This window comes from Anopheles funestus, chromosome 3RL (genome assembly GCF_943734845.2).
Source record: "Anopheles funestus chromosome 3RL, idAnoFuneDA-416_04, whole genome shotgun sequence".
Taxonomy (NCBI): Eukaryota; Metazoa; Arthropoda; class Insecta; order Diptera; family Culicidae; genus Anopheles; species Anopheles funestus.
Window position 1 is genome coordinate 3,281,123 of NC_064599.1, and position 17,086 is coordinate 3,298,208.

The window sequence follows — 17,086 nt, forward strand, 5'->3', positions numbered from 1 at the left end:
TAATATTGTGAACGGAAAATGAGTTATAAATTCATATGAAATACTTAAATAATTATACTGAAATAAAAATTGCACAAAATGAAGAATGGTGTCACTGTGAAGCAAATCTGTCTGGGGAATATCACTCAACCTTGGACAAACAATAATAATTCCAAACGAAATAAAAACCGCGCGTCTCGTTTTTCTAACCATCCTCGGAAGCCGACCGGAAGTCTTCACGACAGCTCTATATTTTATTTGGTACATTTCCTTCTGCTTGGTCTAGTCGATTTTTCATCCGTGAGTGTGAGTCGATTTTTTAAAAAATCGTTGCTCTATCTTCAAAGTTAGAAAAATTTTGAAAACAAAAAAATTCTTACCGTAATTCGTGCGAACGGTAGAAGAGCACGCATGCCTTTTCACTCTACACATGATTTAGTAAGGGAAAGGAGAAAAATACATGAAAGTGGAAGAAAAAGAGCGTGAGCAGAGATCGCAAGAAAGAACAAGACGTTCCGAAGCGAGTAAAATGGTGGCAAAAGAGGGATTGCGTTCTCTTTTCCACCTCACGCGCTGTAATATTCTTTTACACACACGCGTACCCGTGTACGCCAGAAAATGATGTTTTCGGGTGCTGTGAGACTATTTCCCTTTACTCCAAAGAGCGCGCATCCTCACCGATCCGCGAGCTTTCTTCATCCTTTTTCTCGTAAGAATTCGCAATAGTCGCCGTGTGAGAACGAAGATTTGTTCGCCGTCTCTCTTTCCTTGAAGTCTCTCGCTTACACCCGCGGCTGAATGCGTATGTAGTCGTCTAAACGGCCGCCATTTTGTGTTGTCTCGTGTGACAGAGAGCAGTAAACCGTTGTCATGCTCACTTCATCTCACTGCTGCTTCGTGAGCGATGCGTGAGTGACCGGAGAATATTGGATCTCTCTTTCACTCATTTCTCCGTTTTATGTTTTATGCTACTTTTTTTTTACAGATTTTTTCTCTAGTGAGTTTGATTTTATTTGACTGTAAAACTTAAAGAAATTTTTATAAATATTTTTTTTTAAACGGCTAAATTAAAATTATTCATCGCATTCAACCCTTGTTCGAAATAAAAATGCCTTAAAATATCAACATATTTATGTATCTGAATTCTTAACCACATTTGGAAAGAATTAAGAAATAAAAAGGGAAGAAATGTTGGGAGACATTTTTACTTAAATAACATTCCACTATTTTGCCATTAGCATGAGCCAAATCAGTAAAAAAAATATATGAAAAAATTATCACAGAGCGTAATAAAAAAACACACACACACACATTCACGACGTTAACGACACAATACAGGCTTACGAAAAGGCGATGGCGAAGGTACCGTTGATGACGCTGATGACGATGACGATGGAGAAAGTAGCGTGGGAAAGAAACGCCCCAGCTCAAGACATTTTTCTTGTGCGTATTTTATCTTGTTCTTCTTTTCATACTTTCTACCGTGTCCTTCCCTTTTTTCTTCTCCACCTTTTGCTCTCGGATGCTTCACGTCGTTGGTTTCGTTACCATTCACGAATCGTTCACTCGGCGACGATCGTCCTGAAAGTGTTTTTTTTTTGTTTTTTAATATAATTTTTTTGCCGATCATTGTCAACATTGATAAGGGAAAATGTTGAGAGACTTAATAATCGTATAAAAATAAATAACACGAATAAAATGTCTCATTAGCCGGTGGCATTAAATTTTAATGTTTTATAACTTTTTGGAATTTTATCTAAGTAATGTCCAAATTTATTCTAATCTTTACCGACACTTAACTGCAAATCACACAAAATAAAACTAAAAAATATCACTACAAAAAATGTTCACATAGCTGTTGTGGTTAGAAAAAGAAAGCGAAACACAAACAAGCACACATGAAAAGTCAGGGCCCATGACATCTAACAAACAAACAAAAAAAAAACGAATCGGTTACTATGATGCTAACGGAAACCGCTCTGATGGAAAAAGATGTAGGAGAAAAGAACACTCTAAATATTCATTCATGACGCGCGCGCTAGGTTTGAAGGATGAAAGAACCAACAAACACAACAGAAAAAAAAACATTGCTCTCATCCACCCGATTGGTCATCTTGGCAATAACCTTTTTTTTGCCGCCTATGTTCTTTCTGAGTTTGAGGATGATGAACAGTGACCTAGTTTTTGGTTCGCATTAATCGCCATTTCGACTATGAACCGCACATACATAGACAGGGTTGACAACGAAGCTAAGAAGCAGTTGATTTCTTCTTCAATTGCATGGGAACAACATTTGAAACTTGAGTTTTGCACTGTTTTTTCATTTTTCGATTCCTATACATATCCGGTTTGCTGGAATTCCCCAGTAGTAATAATAAATTCCCCACGATCGCTAAGCTTGCCTGTTTTCTTATGAATTGTGTTGTTTGCTTTCAGTTGTTCAAAGCCTTTTCATTCTCTACTCTTTTGTTCACTTCATTAGTTCATTCTTTTTTATGTTTTTTTTAGTTAAATTATAACATGTTAAGTTTATAGCAAACAAGTAACGGATTAAACTTCATTTTTAGATTTAGATTATCATTGTTACCATTTCCGCTTGTTTTGTTTTGTTTGTTCGTAGTGTTGAGTACTGCTGCCCCAAGTCTCGAATGTGGCGCTAGCACTTGCTTGCATATGCAGTATTGAAGTTTTATGTAAATTTATGCACCTTGAAACCCGAGCCAAAGGCACAATCCAGAATTGGCACAGACGGAAAAATGTGATGGAACAGTTTTTCGTGTTTTTCTTTTTTTTTCACTGCAACCTGGGCCTGTGTGTTCCGGGTAGTTTTTAGTTTGTTCATTCTCTCTCTCACACACCAATTCCGTCTTGTTGTCTGATGCGCGTTTGAACATATTAGGCAGTTTCGTATGCAGACAGAGAGATATCGAGAGGGTAACATACAACCCCCACCCTTGCTTCCACGGTGTGTGTGTCTGTCTCCCCCTCGGAGGGTGAGCTTTACACTGGGAATGTGTAATCTGCTTCTCCGCCAAAAGAAAGGGTTTTTTGCTTGTTGATGTTATGCCCTTTTTTTGCAATGAAGAAGTGAAGAAGGGAGAATAAAACGATAAAGTGGCAAATAACAGAATCATGCCGGGTTTTCTTATATGTGTGTGTGTGTGTGTGTTGGAAAAGATTTCGATGAATAGTGTGTGGAAGAAATTAAAAGGCGTCGTGTTGTGCGGTCATGTTTTTTGGCTGCGGCAACCGCGGCATTTCTTGAAGCAAAGCGCAGAAGAAGTGAAAGAAGCGAAAAGACCTCCAACCATCCCGGGCGTTTATTGTTTGGTGGAGATGAAGCAGATGAAGTGCAGCAACATAAGAAAAGAGAGAGGGAACGATCATTCCAATCTACGAGCAGTAGTAGTAGTAGTAGTAGTAGTAGCAGTTGTAGTAGTAGCAGAGGCTGTAGTACTATTAGTGTTCTTCCCGTGAGCGAGAGAAAGAGGGAGCTATTCGGTTTCGCATACCAAATGTTGCATGACATGAAAGAGAACGGTACGCTTATGCTACGTGTATATGTGTGTTTGGGGGGTTGATGGATTGAAGGGGGGTTGTGGGTTATGGAGGGTGCAGTAAGGCAGCGAGATTGTGATGGTAAAGCTGTGGGGGTCTTTTTTTATCAATGGATTTAAAGTTTCATTCATTAATGATTCCACGCCGCGCGATCATCACGAACGGCGGCCGGACGGTTCTGTGTGAATGTTGTTTTTCGTTTCTCCCGCTTCTTCACTCTGCTTTTCGGTTTTCATGAACGCGAACCGACTGTTTTTTTTTTATTCCTTTCTTGTTTGTTAATTTTGTTTTTAAATTTTGTTCCTCTCCGCATCTCTCTTCGCTTTCAAACTGTGTTTTTTGTTGTTGTTGTTGTGTTGTTGTTCTCTTTTTGATTATGTTATTGCGTCGTTCTTGTATTGAACCTCCCTATCTCGCTGATGTGGAATTGTGTGTGATTTTACTTCACTGCTGGATTGTGAATTGAATTTGTTTGATTTTGAACGGGATATTTAAGAGAAACGGTAAAATTAAGCTTTAAAAGCAATTAACGTTTAAGTTATTTAATTTATTACTTTTCGTTATACTCTTCTTGTAACTAAACTCATGTTTTGTTTTCTCTTCTAATTCCAGGTATGTGTTTCAGTAACTCATGATGAAGAGTTAAATAAAAACATATGTACATAAAACGGCAATCAATAATGGTCAACACATATGTATATTAGATAAGTAATATAAAAGAAATATATTTAGAACATTTAAACATTCCTCCTTGCTTTGCAGTTTACCACCCGTTCTTAACGGTCCCATCCCATCCTCCCCCCTCCCGAAATGTTGGCATGTTGGCGCAAAGCGCCAAAGGAGGTCAACCGAATTCCACCCCATTTTGGTTTGGTGTGGATCACGCGCCAGGGTGGTGAGAGATCGTGTAGGGTTGAAGTATGCTCTTCCTTCATCCACTTCGATTCGCCGAGTACAGACCACTTGCTCTCGCTCGCGCTCTCTCTCTCTCTCTCTCTCTCTTTCGCACTCCATACTGGTATGATTCGATTGGTATGCAACCACGATGATGATGATGATGATGATTTTGTCGATGATGTGTCCAGGTATATCCGTGGGAAAAGTCAACAAAAGTGCAGCGTGGTGTTGTTGTAGTCGTCGGCAAATTGACTGAGTCTCCCCACCAACCACGGCTTTGGAGGAAGAGAAAAGAAAGAATGATAGCCCACAACCGCCGCTGTGGAGTGAGAGAATAGCTACCCCCTCCCCACGGGCCGAAGCTTCCCAGAAGGGGTAGCTAGTGTGTGAAGCTCCCAGAACGGTATTTTAGGTTGTTTTTTTTTTAGTTCAATGTTGTTTATTTTGCTTTTTTTTAGGTTGCATTTTTTGTCCCCATAATCTATGAAGAAGGGTATGCAACCAGTGCAACGCTTTATTGACGTGATCAGGTGTAACAAATGCACCAAGGATTTTTTTTTCCTGATTTGAGTTCAATAATAATTGATAGTTTTATAATTATTTTCCATTTTTCTTTTAGGTTGACAATATGCTAGAAGAACATTCATCTCCTAAATAATGATTCCTAACAATCGATGCTGCAATGAAAAGAACTGTATCTCACAGATATTCATACCGAACTACCACGTCAACGGCATTCTTTCTGGGGGCATCGTACTCCCCACTAAGGGAAGAGACTGTATTGCCGCTCCATGCAAACCCACTTGTCGGTTCGCGTTCATACTAACCCGGGGCCAGAATTTATCGAAACAGTCGGAATAAGAAGCAAACTCCCTCTGCACTGGACCCCCCAACATCATCCCTCTGCATGGCGTGGAGTCACCTCCTCACGCCTCCTCACCTGCATTGGAATGTGTGGCTTTAAAAGTGTTTCAGGCGCTTAGCCTTTTTTGCCGCGGTGGCTGCAACTTGTGCTGTCTCGCTTACCTTCCATTCACCATTCACTTCAAGCAGTGCGGTTCCAATGTTCCTATCCTCGCGGTTCTAGGTCGCATACTGAAGCAACTTTTTTTTCCCGCGCATTGTGCTGAGGGCACCTACCCGGAGACAAAAGGGTTCGGCTAGCGTCTAGTGTTTTAAAACCTTAGATAAACGAAAAGGATACCGGAATTATTCAAAATATTACTCAAAGAAAGAGTTAAAAGAACGAAAACGTTTCGTTTTCCAATATTTAGCGTAAGTGTTTCGCATCTTGTTGCACTTTCTTGACTTCATAAGTGGTTCGCAAACTTTAAATAACGCACAAAGGGGAACGAAGTTCATAAGTACTTGGCTGGCTACTCCGTGTATGTGAATAACCGCGCATACTGGAATGGCGATAACCTAACCCCGTTCAGCGAAAGCCACATTCCAGCACACGCGCGGTTAGATTGGGATCTGAGCAAAGCAAAGATGCCAAAGAGTATACGAGAGAAATGCTAGCCGAGGCAGAGATCACTTCTTGCGAAAGGGGGGGGGCACATTCCAAGGAAAATGGACCCTAGTGGCGCTGATGTGTGTAGCGGTGGGGATAGTTTTGCATGCCTGAAATGCTTCTACCGAACAGGAATACCGAAACAAAACCATTGTCATATCACACACCAATTCGGGGTGGTATTTCAAGTTCGAGTCAACGGAGTTTTGATGTGGAGTTTTGTTGTCTTCCCAAAAAAAAAAAAAATAAACTGCTCCTCAAGGTGTGTTTGCAAAAGCTCAAGTGTCTTAAGCTTTCGATATTGAATCAATCATGGCGTTACACTATACACGCGCGTGCTACATAGTTGCAACGCCGCGTGGTGCGTCGTCTCGGAAGACTTCAGGAAATAAGGGGGGAAGTGATCCGGGTTGGCATCTCAAGCAACACAATACACAAAGTTCCCGACGCCTTGGGGAGGTCTCCGGAGCAAACAAATCGATCGATGAAGGTACGGAGCAGACAGAAACTGGCTTCCCTGGATGTCAATGACCGACAAGTGAACCAGTCTGTTGATCGATAGCGAACAGAAAGCGCAAAGCAGAGAATGCGCGTTGTGTGGGGCATTACTACTACACCAGAACCGGCGTCGGACCGGCCGGCGTACGATACGCGCGCGATGTGCGTGTTCGTATGGAGCTTGGGTCGGGCAGACAAACAAAAACCGGACACCCCGGAATGGGACGACGACGAACAATTCCACCAGCGTGTGCGGGCACGAGAACACTGGAAGAAAGTAGTAATACATATATATTTTTTTTCTCCCGCTCCAGGTCCATGGCAAGTGCGGTCCGAATCTTGTTGTCACATTTCTCCCTTTCGGGACCCCCGGCGTCTTGTCGGCGGACGGGCTTCTCGCGTTATTTTCCGATCGTGTGTCCTTTGCGGCGCGAAACGATGATCGTACGGCGTGCGGCATCTGATCCAACCGGAGCTAACCAACTTGCCAACTTTTACCCAACAAAACAAGACGGTTCAAAAGCGTATAGGCCAGAATGCGGAATATTGGAGATAGCACGATCAACAAACAACAACAGACCAATTTACGCCGCCTTTTGGGGTGGGTTTTTTTGTTGTTGTTGTTGTTGCGGGATGTTAGGGGGGAGTCGATAGGGAGCGGATGATGAGAGAGATGGAGCAAAAAACCAGAAACTTCAAGATGATGGGTGGTTGTGTGGGATTTACATCCATAAGGAAAAGGCTTCTTATTTTCTTCCTGCGCGCGTACGGAAAAGGCAAGCAAAGCAAGAAGGCCAAGAATTGATCGGCAAAAATCGATTGATGGGAGAAAGAGGAGGGAATTGGAGAGAAAGACAGAAATAAAGAAAAAAACTCGTAACACCGCGTTCCATTCTGTCTGCTATATAGCCCCACAACGCGCAACCAACCCGCCTCCCCCATTTCCCCACAACCCTTTTTGCTTTTATGCCTCTTATGGGCATAAATAAAGAAAGGAAAAAAAAAGGAGTTCGGTATCAACATAAAAGAGAGGGAGAGGAAAAATCTGTTAGTTCGTTCATATTTTCGTCTTGTGTTTCCATTTCTTGAATCTTTTGAATTTCCCTTCTCTTATTGCTTTCGGGTTTTGCGCTCTCTTCCCCGTTACATTGGAATGTGTCTCCTGTCTCGTTCCCCGCGTGTGTCCGCAGCATATTTTCATTTATCTTTTATACACTCTTTAGTTTCTTTTCTTTTCTGTTTTTTTTATATTTCTTTTCTTTTTTCGTTTTTATGCATAATTCTTTTCAACCATTTGTTGTGTTTTGTGTTTCTTTCTTTTGCTGTGGTTTGTTGAATGTGTTTTTTTACATGTTTCTTTTCTTTATTTCATTCCAATGTATAAATGTTTTTCAAATTGGTTGTTGAACAAAATGTCTTTTTTGATGTTAATATTAGAATTTTTGTAAAGAAAAATCAACCTCCATTCTTTTTCAAAAGATGTTTGTGTGTGTTTGTGAATTGATTCGGAAACCCTGTTGCAAATCGCGGTTGTATTTGGCTGTGAGACCAGTAACTCCACTAGAAAAAAGGTATTTATGTCACCTAACGGCCACTAGCCAATCTGTGATGGAATTTGCTTCTTCAGGCTAACTCTTTTTGCGCCTATTGGTTACAGACGGAAGCAGGCGCAGAAAAGGCAACATTGGAATAGATAAAACCGGGTAGAAATCAACATCTTTTCGAAGAACGAAAAAACTAGCCCCCAAACCCCTGTCTCCCTTTGCGTTTTAGTTGAAGCTACTCGTGAAGAAAGTCAACCAACGACTTCGTGTCGTGAGAAGGGAAAGAAGTGTGTGAAAGATGCGAATGCCAAATTGTCATATATTGCTGTAAAGCTGGCAAGGAGTAGAAGAAGGCTATATAGGGAATAGAAGAGCGGGCGGGGGCATATGGAAAAAAGAAAAGTTGGTAAGTGATGGTATGCCAATAAAACACTTGCCACATTCCACAGCACTTCGATGGCGGCGGTTTACAGTTAGATTTGTGTATGCATATTTAACAACAATCCAATGGTGAGGAGAGAGAACCCATTTTCGTTGGCGAAGTACGAGACACGAGGCGTGTGTCAAGAAGAACCGGCTTTTGGGTTTGGTGGACAGCATCGCCATCACGCGGCTACATACCTCCCTGATCGTTCCATTCCGATTCAGGCTGTTGTACGCTGGTTTGTTGGTTTTGTTTTCGTTAAAGCCACGATCGGCGGTGTGGTCTCCACACTTATCACATTGTTTCCTCGCGTGTGTGTTCATCTACTCCCGTGGGAAGCCCTATGTAGCGTCCTATTTCGCATAATCCATTCGAAGGAGGGATTCCATTCTTGTTGGGTAGGGACATTTTTTCGCAAGTAAGGTCTTTTTGTTACAAAATGAGTTCATTTTATAATTCTAAATTATAACAAAATATTTAATACCAATTCCCCAATTAATTCTTGAAAAATATTTCTAAACCTTGGTTTCATTTTAACTCGTTTTCTTTTGCAGGGATTGCTACCCGCGGGTACTGGAGCACATCATCAACACACAGTCTCCGCAAGTACTGTGCCGAGATTACAAGGAGATTCTGGGCACGCTTGACATCATCTCCACCGATCCAGGTAAGGGCCAATAAAGCAACTTTACATCATTTTCCAATATTATTTTTGAACAATTACGGCAATTTCCCCCGGTAAAGGGGTAAAGAAATGAGTCCATTTAGCGCTTTGAAAGTCTCCATTTTCGTCATTACGCCATTGGTTCCCGAATTCGCATTTGTCTTGTTCCGATGATTGACAATTTGGCGTGTTCTTCCCTTGCAAGCCTTACCACGCACACCATTCACGATGTGTTTTGCACAATTGCATCACTCTTCGCCTTATCACACTCCTTCGTACATTTTGTTCCAAATCTTTATTTTATGCTGCTGCATGCATTTTACGATCGAGAGGTCCAAAATTAGCTTTGCGAACGCGCGAACGAAATCGGCTTTGTTTTGATTTGATAACACACTGTTCGGCCCGAAGAAAAGGCCATTTATGTTCTGCCCCTTGTTGTACTGTAGATTATTCTTGGGTGAACCCATTTTCTCCTTCTTTCGCCTTATGCTACACTTTACCCATCCATGTGTACGGTTTGTGGTAAGGGCGTAAAATTGAACGTAAAACAAAATTGTAAAGAACCAACACCGACCCAGAGGATTGGGGCCCGCTCGAAGGCGTAATGGGCACTAACAAAATTGCATTTGTTTTCTTACTGCAGTTGCTTCGTCTCGAACTTTGTTTGTGCGTGCCTTGTGTTTTTGTTTTTTGGTTTTGCTCTTTAAAAAGACTCGTGACGATTGTTTACGCTCTCTTCCTTCTTGGTGGTTGCTTCGAACATGTTTCTTATCCTTCGCGTAATGCGTGTTTTCTGCGGAATCGTTGCGCCATGTTTTGGGTCATTGAACGGACAAAAAAACTGGCGCCGAAATGTAGGCAGAATGGAAAACAAATGGCATCTTCGGGGGAAGTTGCATCATGTGCAACTTGGTTGTTGTTTTGTTGTAGACATCTTTGGATACTCCCCTTAGAATTTGTTCAATTTTAAAATAATTAATTACGTATTTATAATTTTATCTTTGTTTTAAAGAAGTATAATAAATAATTTTGCTAAATATTTGTTTACTAATTTTACTAATTATTTATTTACTAAGTGTTTTAATTATTTAAAATTTTTATAATACAAGTCTGCTACCAAGCAAAACCCAAAGGTGGATATTTTAATTTTCCACCCCAAAATAGTTCTTAATCGACCACCAGAGGGACGGTTCCAAGAAATTGCAATAAGATTGCATCTTTGTGGCAAATTCCAAAAAAAAAGTACGCATCAGCAAACTGCATCAAGCAAAAGTGAGAAGATGCTACCTTTCCATCTATGAATCGTTGTTTTTTTTATTTTTTTACTGTTCTACTACAGTCCTTGTCTCTTCCCTGTCTTGGGGTGCCGTACTCTTGTGGTGTTTTAAATAAAAAAAAAATATTGTCTCCAAAATAGACTACAGTTGAAATCCATGGCCTTAGTGGAAAGAACGACCCTCTCATGTTACGCTATTCAGCTTTTCTCTGAAGACATGCACTCCCATCCCCCTCCCGAGAGGGTGGGTTGGATAGGAGGAGGGGAAATAGACTGTGAGGATGCGCCAATGCGCGACCCCCAGCAGGGATGGGGCCGAGACACAGACATTCGAAGTCGTCCCCAATCATCTAGCGTGTGACAGACACACGAGACACGGGACGAATTAGTAGGCAAAGGGAGCGAGATGTTGTTGTTGTTCGGGTGAAGAAAAAACCCCCTCTTGGTGTGCGGTTCGTGCGCTATGCGCCATGCCCCCGTGTATTTAGGAGGGTTCTATTTTCGGTGCAATGTATTTTCCTTTTCCGAAGCCGACTCCCCGTTTTCCCCCTCCCAACTCTCCATATTATCCCCTTCCAACCCTTCGGAACTTCATCCGGTGAGAGGGAAGCGAATTGCATTGAATGTGATGTGTGGCCGGCTCCTTTACCGGAGAAGTTATTCCCTCGATCTCGTGCATGCCATGATGATGCCACGATCGTGTATTTGATCAAGAACGCGCGCGCGCGCGCGCTCACACACGCCTCTCCCTTTGGGTATGTCGAAGGGTAATTTGAGACTCCCCAGGCCGTAACTTCCTGTCTGGGCAAACGACGACAGACCTAGAGGCCTTTTCGGAGTGTCTTACGGGCCGCATCGATCGAATAAGGAAAATGGGGAAGGAAAAAGGAAGGACCAAGCCAGAGGCAAAGAGCAGTCGCGCCTCGACGTGAGTGAAGAGCACACATGCAGCGCACGCAACGCATATGTTTTTAGTTTCATTCCACCGTTGCTGTTGATGTTCTTCTTCCATTCCCTGCACGAGAACGATGGTGTGTGGTGTCTTCAACATCCGGTCCCCTGATATGATGTGTGCTGCCCCGTTTCCTTTCCTTCCGTTGCGTTTCCCGCCTATGGGCGTACCGATGCTTCTTCCGTAAGATAGGGGACTCTTCTATCTTGTCCCTATTCACCACACTTATCCCATACGCCGGGTAAGATTCCGGGTGTGCTGTCTGTGAGAGTTGTGTTTCTTTATGCGTTATACATATTTTCCAGCTTTTTCCCCAATATGCATCACTCACACAGAGAGAGATCTAGCGTCTATCATAGGGAAATGATTCGATTTTCAAAGAGCTAGAATCTTCAAAAATTCGACTAATCTGATCTGATGCTTTCTTTTTTCTACTTTCTTCCTATGTCACCGTTTGGAAGATATTGATTGTAAAGTTTACTAAGCTCTTGCACCTCGTCTAGAACTTTCAATTCTTCTATCCCTTCACCCAACTCTCTTGTTTTGTTATTTACGGCGACAACCGGCAAGAAGAGGTGTAGCAACGAGTGAGCGAAAGAGGAAGAGTTTGATGGGTTGGTGGTTGGTTGTAATTACTGCCGCGCTTCGTAAAGAAAAAGATCACGACAAGGAAGCACGGTGCGACCAAACACACAAGGAGCGGAAGGAAGCAATCCATCTTTTCCTGGCTAAAAACAGAATGATGGCACAACACCGCTGCTGCTGCTCTACATTGGGGTGCATAAGAAATGCTGCAGCATATTTCTATCATCGGAACAGAAACAGGGGAAGTGACGCAGCAGTCGTCGTCTTGCTGGTTCTCCCTTCTGACAAATCTTCTTCAGACACCACTTTCCCGCGTTTAACACAGTTGGCATAAACTCTCGACCCTCCCCGACTCATATATCCGCGCCTCTACCTACGATAAATCTTCTGCTGTGCCATGTTTTTACTGTCGGATGTGATCTGATTTGTAACGAAGAAGAAAAAGAATGATTTTTGTGTGAGTGTGAGGGAAATGTAACAATGTTCTCTATATGTCCCCGTGGAACTCCGTTTTCTTTTCACGTTGCTTTACGCCTAAATGTATGCAATATTGGAGATTTTCTGCCTATAGGGCAATATACATCTCTCTCTTATTCCAATGAAAGTTGATTGGTTTACCATCCGTCCTAAATTGGGAATTCAAATGTATCACATATGTACATTTAAAAAAAAAGGCAATAAAATATCAATTCCTAATTAACAACCAATAGTAAGGTAGAAAATAGCAGCACGTACTAATGCTGGTTAACATCCATCACTTAATTAACTTCAGCTCCAACAGCCACACACCGCGTACGTTGTGTTCTATTTTGGAACCAATCGAAAATTAGGCATCTAAAGTGAGCGGTTATTCTGTCCTTTATTTATCAATGCTCCAATGCTGTTGTAACCGTCCCAAAAACCTTCCAACAGGAAGCAACAACATGGATAACATGGAGATTCTATCAAATGAGGATATCCTATTTTTGGTTCCCTTCTTGCCGACGATAACGATGAACGCTGTGTGACAAGTGTAAGGACGAAAAGCCTTTCTTCAGAAGCGTATTCTTCTGCTGAGGGGTGTGGAACACAGAGAGAAGGGTTGATGGGATTTCATCCTTTTACGTCGCTTCTCCACGAAAAGAGCTTCTCGTTCTGGAGATCTATAAATTAAATTTATGTATCTCGTTTAGCATGGTAGCGAAAGGGCCAAGAATTGTAAGGTATGAACGGTGGGGTGTGTGCTTAAAAATAGATCTTTCTCCATTCGAATGCCTCAATGTTGTAGGTTACTCCTTACAAGAAGTTTCGTCCTAGAACTAACATTCACTCATTCGAGTAGAACAAACATTCGGTAGTACAAATTTCTTGTATGTTATGATGTTATATTGTTGGTATGTATGTTTTCTATTTTATTTTATTTTATTATTTCACTTTTTACAAAATAAAAAAAATCAGATTTTGGTTTGATCCATAAACACACACAAATTTTCAACGGAACTCATCGTTGCAACTCCTGTTGCGGTTCTGTTTTCTGCACGCGCAACTTCACTGTCACGATCGCGTTGGTGACGCACCGTGGTGCGATGATAAATTGAAACTTCCTTCCTTCCGTTTGCAATCATTTGTTTGGATAGCACATGTGCAAGAGAGACGGGAAATGGAGAGGGACCTTTTGTTGGGAAATTCCGTAATTATTGAAATGTTTTTTTTTTTATTTTAAGCTAATTTGATCGAGAATTATACAAATATTCTTTCACTCAATTTTACTGATGCAATTTTTCCTCTTTTCACTATCTTCCACAGGTCAGTAACAAAAGCATCGATCGCAACACAAAAAAGGAAATTCTTCTACACCCCCCCCTCCCCACGTCAGGGTTGGGTAACGTATTGATGAGATGTTCATGATGTGTAATCCTTTTTTTTTTCGGGGCCATGCTCTTATTGTCTGCGTCACTCAACAGAAGAGGTTTTCCCCCGCAGCTTGAAAATGAAACACACATGTGTCTCTTTTTTTTTGCTTTTTGTTTCGCTCTCCATCTTCTTAGTTTCAAACCCAACTGTCAATCATCTAACTTCCGGTGAGTTTACCACAAACTCAGTCGATACGTCTCTCCACCGCCATGGTATTATGCCACCGTTATGCGAACGGCAAGTGAACACGAGCGAAAAGAGATAGGCGATCCGATGTATTCTATCCCATTTCTATCGCATTTCCGTCTCCGCGTATGAAATGTGTGTCGCATGAATGGCTGAACCAGAGGGCGAAAGTGTAGTCGACGACGGGGCAATGTGTGTTTGTGCGCAATTTAGGCGGAAGTACCATGTCCGGTGGATCTTGTTTTTGTTTTTTATATTAAACCTTTTATGCTTTCTGGCCAGCACCACCAGTACAGACAAGGCACCACCACCACCACCACCATCATCATCATCACATTTCGGGTTCGATGTCCGGCGGCGGCGAATGTTTGCAGCGTATAGGGTCCCGGTTTGTCATTAGGGATTTTTTTTTGTTATTTATTGTTGTTGCAGAAAGTTTCCTCTATGTGGTTCGTTAAGTGAAATTATTTGTCAGTGAACGACAGGAACAGGAACACAACAAACCGAAGAAGTGTGGGTAGTGCAAAAAATAAAAAAACGAATCTAAACGCTATCATCTCCACTATTTTACTCCACTCTTGCTCAACCCCGTTGTGTAGATGCCGGTGAACCATTACTGCGATTAGATTTGCTTCTTCACTTTACACTGAAACCCACACGTCTCGGTCCCCCCTCCAGCCCTCTCCTTCCCAACGGTCCACTTCCGGGCACTTCCGTTTTAAGCCAACGCGAGAGACACTTACTCGCGACACGAGTGGTAGCATCCGGTGTCTCACGATGAACGCATCGTTTGGCGGTGTGCACCATCACCACCTCCTGTTGTGGCCGGTTTCGCCATGATCTAATTGATTGTGACACCTACCGCACGCGACATTTTAAAGCGGGTTTCTTGCGCTGTGTGTCGCTTCTTCGTTCTTACCGGAAGGCGAGTCCAAACCTGATTGCAAATACCACCTTGGCTTTGCTAATGCAGAAGACAAAATGACAACAAAACCCTTTCCTCTTGGAGTCTTCTAAAACAAAACAAAAAAACAACTTCATATATGGTGCAACTGCGTCTAGGATGGAGCAGTTGGGGGAAAGGGCGTTCCTACCCGGGGAGGAGGAGGACGGAAGTAGTGCAGACCTGCCGGAAAGTGAGTTCCTCTTTTCCCTGATAGATTCACCAGTGGGAATTTGAACAAATAGAAATTGGTCATTAGTCGTTTGCTACTCCACCTTCTGTGGACTCTGGTACGACGTGTGCCCAGTTTGGCTTCCTTCCGTTCTTTTCTTCCCATGTGGATGTGTGTTTGGCGTTGCCTTCCAACATCAGCGCGATGGGATGGGTATAATCAATTATAAATTAACCAATGGGTTTTTGGACGTGCGGAGCACAAATAGAACGTTAATTTTTGGACTTACTTTTTATTGAATTTTAAACTAAAATTACAAACGACCTAAAGGGGAAACATTAGTTTCAATTGAAGTTCATAAATTGTTAGTATTGGATTACTTTAAAATTGTATTTAATTTAAAATAATTTATTTTCTACACTTTACACATTTAAACGGTCGTTTTATTTCATTGGTATGATTCGAAAACAATGCATGTCTCTTTTGTTATGTTTACCATCAATCATCAATGACCGATGGAGAAGGAAGTCTTTTAGCACATTCGATCGATACGAGCATATGGAATGTTTGTATTGTCTTTATAGGACACAGTGGTCAGTACGACGGTAAAACAAATGAGCACAACGATGCAAGGGATGGTGGAAGGGGGAAGGATGATATACTGCTGATGGGGGTGGGGGGCACCAAACCATTTTCCTCCATTTTCTCCTACACCCCCACACACAAATCAATAGACGGACAAATGAATGAATGCAGAGGATGAATGAACGAACGTTGTGTCCGTCCCACCCTCAACACATTGACTCCCGTCGCAATGACACCGGACACCCCCCCCCCCCGGGCGGTGGTGTATGTCAATGTGTTTCCTATGGGTTTTTGCGTCCATCCATATAACGGAGGTACACACAGAGAGCCGTAACTAATACACATAACCCCCGCGTAATGTCGTCCCCCAAAACACATAAGAACATGCAAAACCGGATCCAGATCGATACGGCATCCTTTTCCACCACGTTCCCGTACGCGCGGCTCCGTACATTCGGTACGGTACAAGCGTAATGTGAGACGATAGTAGAAATATGAGCACATATTCGCATGCTGTCGATACGAGGTACGGTTTTAATTCATACCCCCCAACGCCACAGATGGAACCATTTGCCTGCAGGAGTAACGTTACCGTTGAAGGTTTTGCCTGATTGAAACCTTAAGATAGATCGGTTGAAGCCATGGGTGTAATAAATTTACCTTAAGCATTACTGTATTTCATTTACAATATATGAATTTGCTTTTAAAAAGTCTTTACTTTATAGAAGCTTCAAGGCTAAAACGGTAAAAACGAAATTAAATATCTTCTAATCGTTTATTATTGAAGCAAGCAGTTGACTTTTTTTCTTAAACATTTCCGGTGTTTAGCTTATGGTATTATTTCAAAACAATACGCTTTTCTTATGTTACACCTGTTTCCAGCTACGTTCAAATATCGTGCCATCTGCCTCAAACCGCATGCCGTCTGCTTCAAATCCCGTGCCATCACCTTCAAAAGCGTGCCGCTACGGTCAAATCGTGTGCCACTACGTTCAAAATTGACAGCTCGAGCTGAAGGCATTGCCGTACCAAAACAAAACAAACACTTTTGCTAAATGATTCACAAATATTGCATTGTTTTTAATCGGTTTTCGATAGCTAAACGAATAAACTAAGGATTAATTGCATTTTGACTCCATTTTTCATCAAACGGGTAAAAAATTGGTAAATTGTCAACAAACAACAAACATGCATCCAAGCAGCTGTCAATTTTGAACGTAGTGGCACACGATTTGACCGTAGTGGCACGCTTTTGAAGGTGATGGCACGGGATTTGAAGCAGACGGCATGCGGTTTGAGGCAGATGGCACGATATTTGAACGTAGCTGGAAACAGGTGTATGTTGATACGTCAAACAATGCACCGCATTCGCAGGAAGGATTTATTCCTCTCCAGTTCATTCGTTGCCGCAGCACAA

The 17,086-nt window shown here is 42.1% G+C and overlaps 1 protein-coding gene across 2 annotated transcripts in view; it reads left to right on the top strand.

The window, feature by feature from the left end:
* Positions 1–17,086, top strand: part of LOC125771128 (serine/threonine-protein phosphatase 4 regulatory subunit 1-like) — a 103,443-nt gene that overhangs the window by 70,795 nt on the left and 15,562 nt on the right. For both annotated transcript variants that reach the window (XM_049441459.1, XM_049441458.1), the window contains one exon: positions 8,968–9,080. In XM_049441459.1, the coding sequence (XP_049297416.1) occupies positions 8,968–9,080 (113 nt within the window). The remainder of the gene's footprint in view (positions 1–8,967; positions 9,081–17,086) is intronic.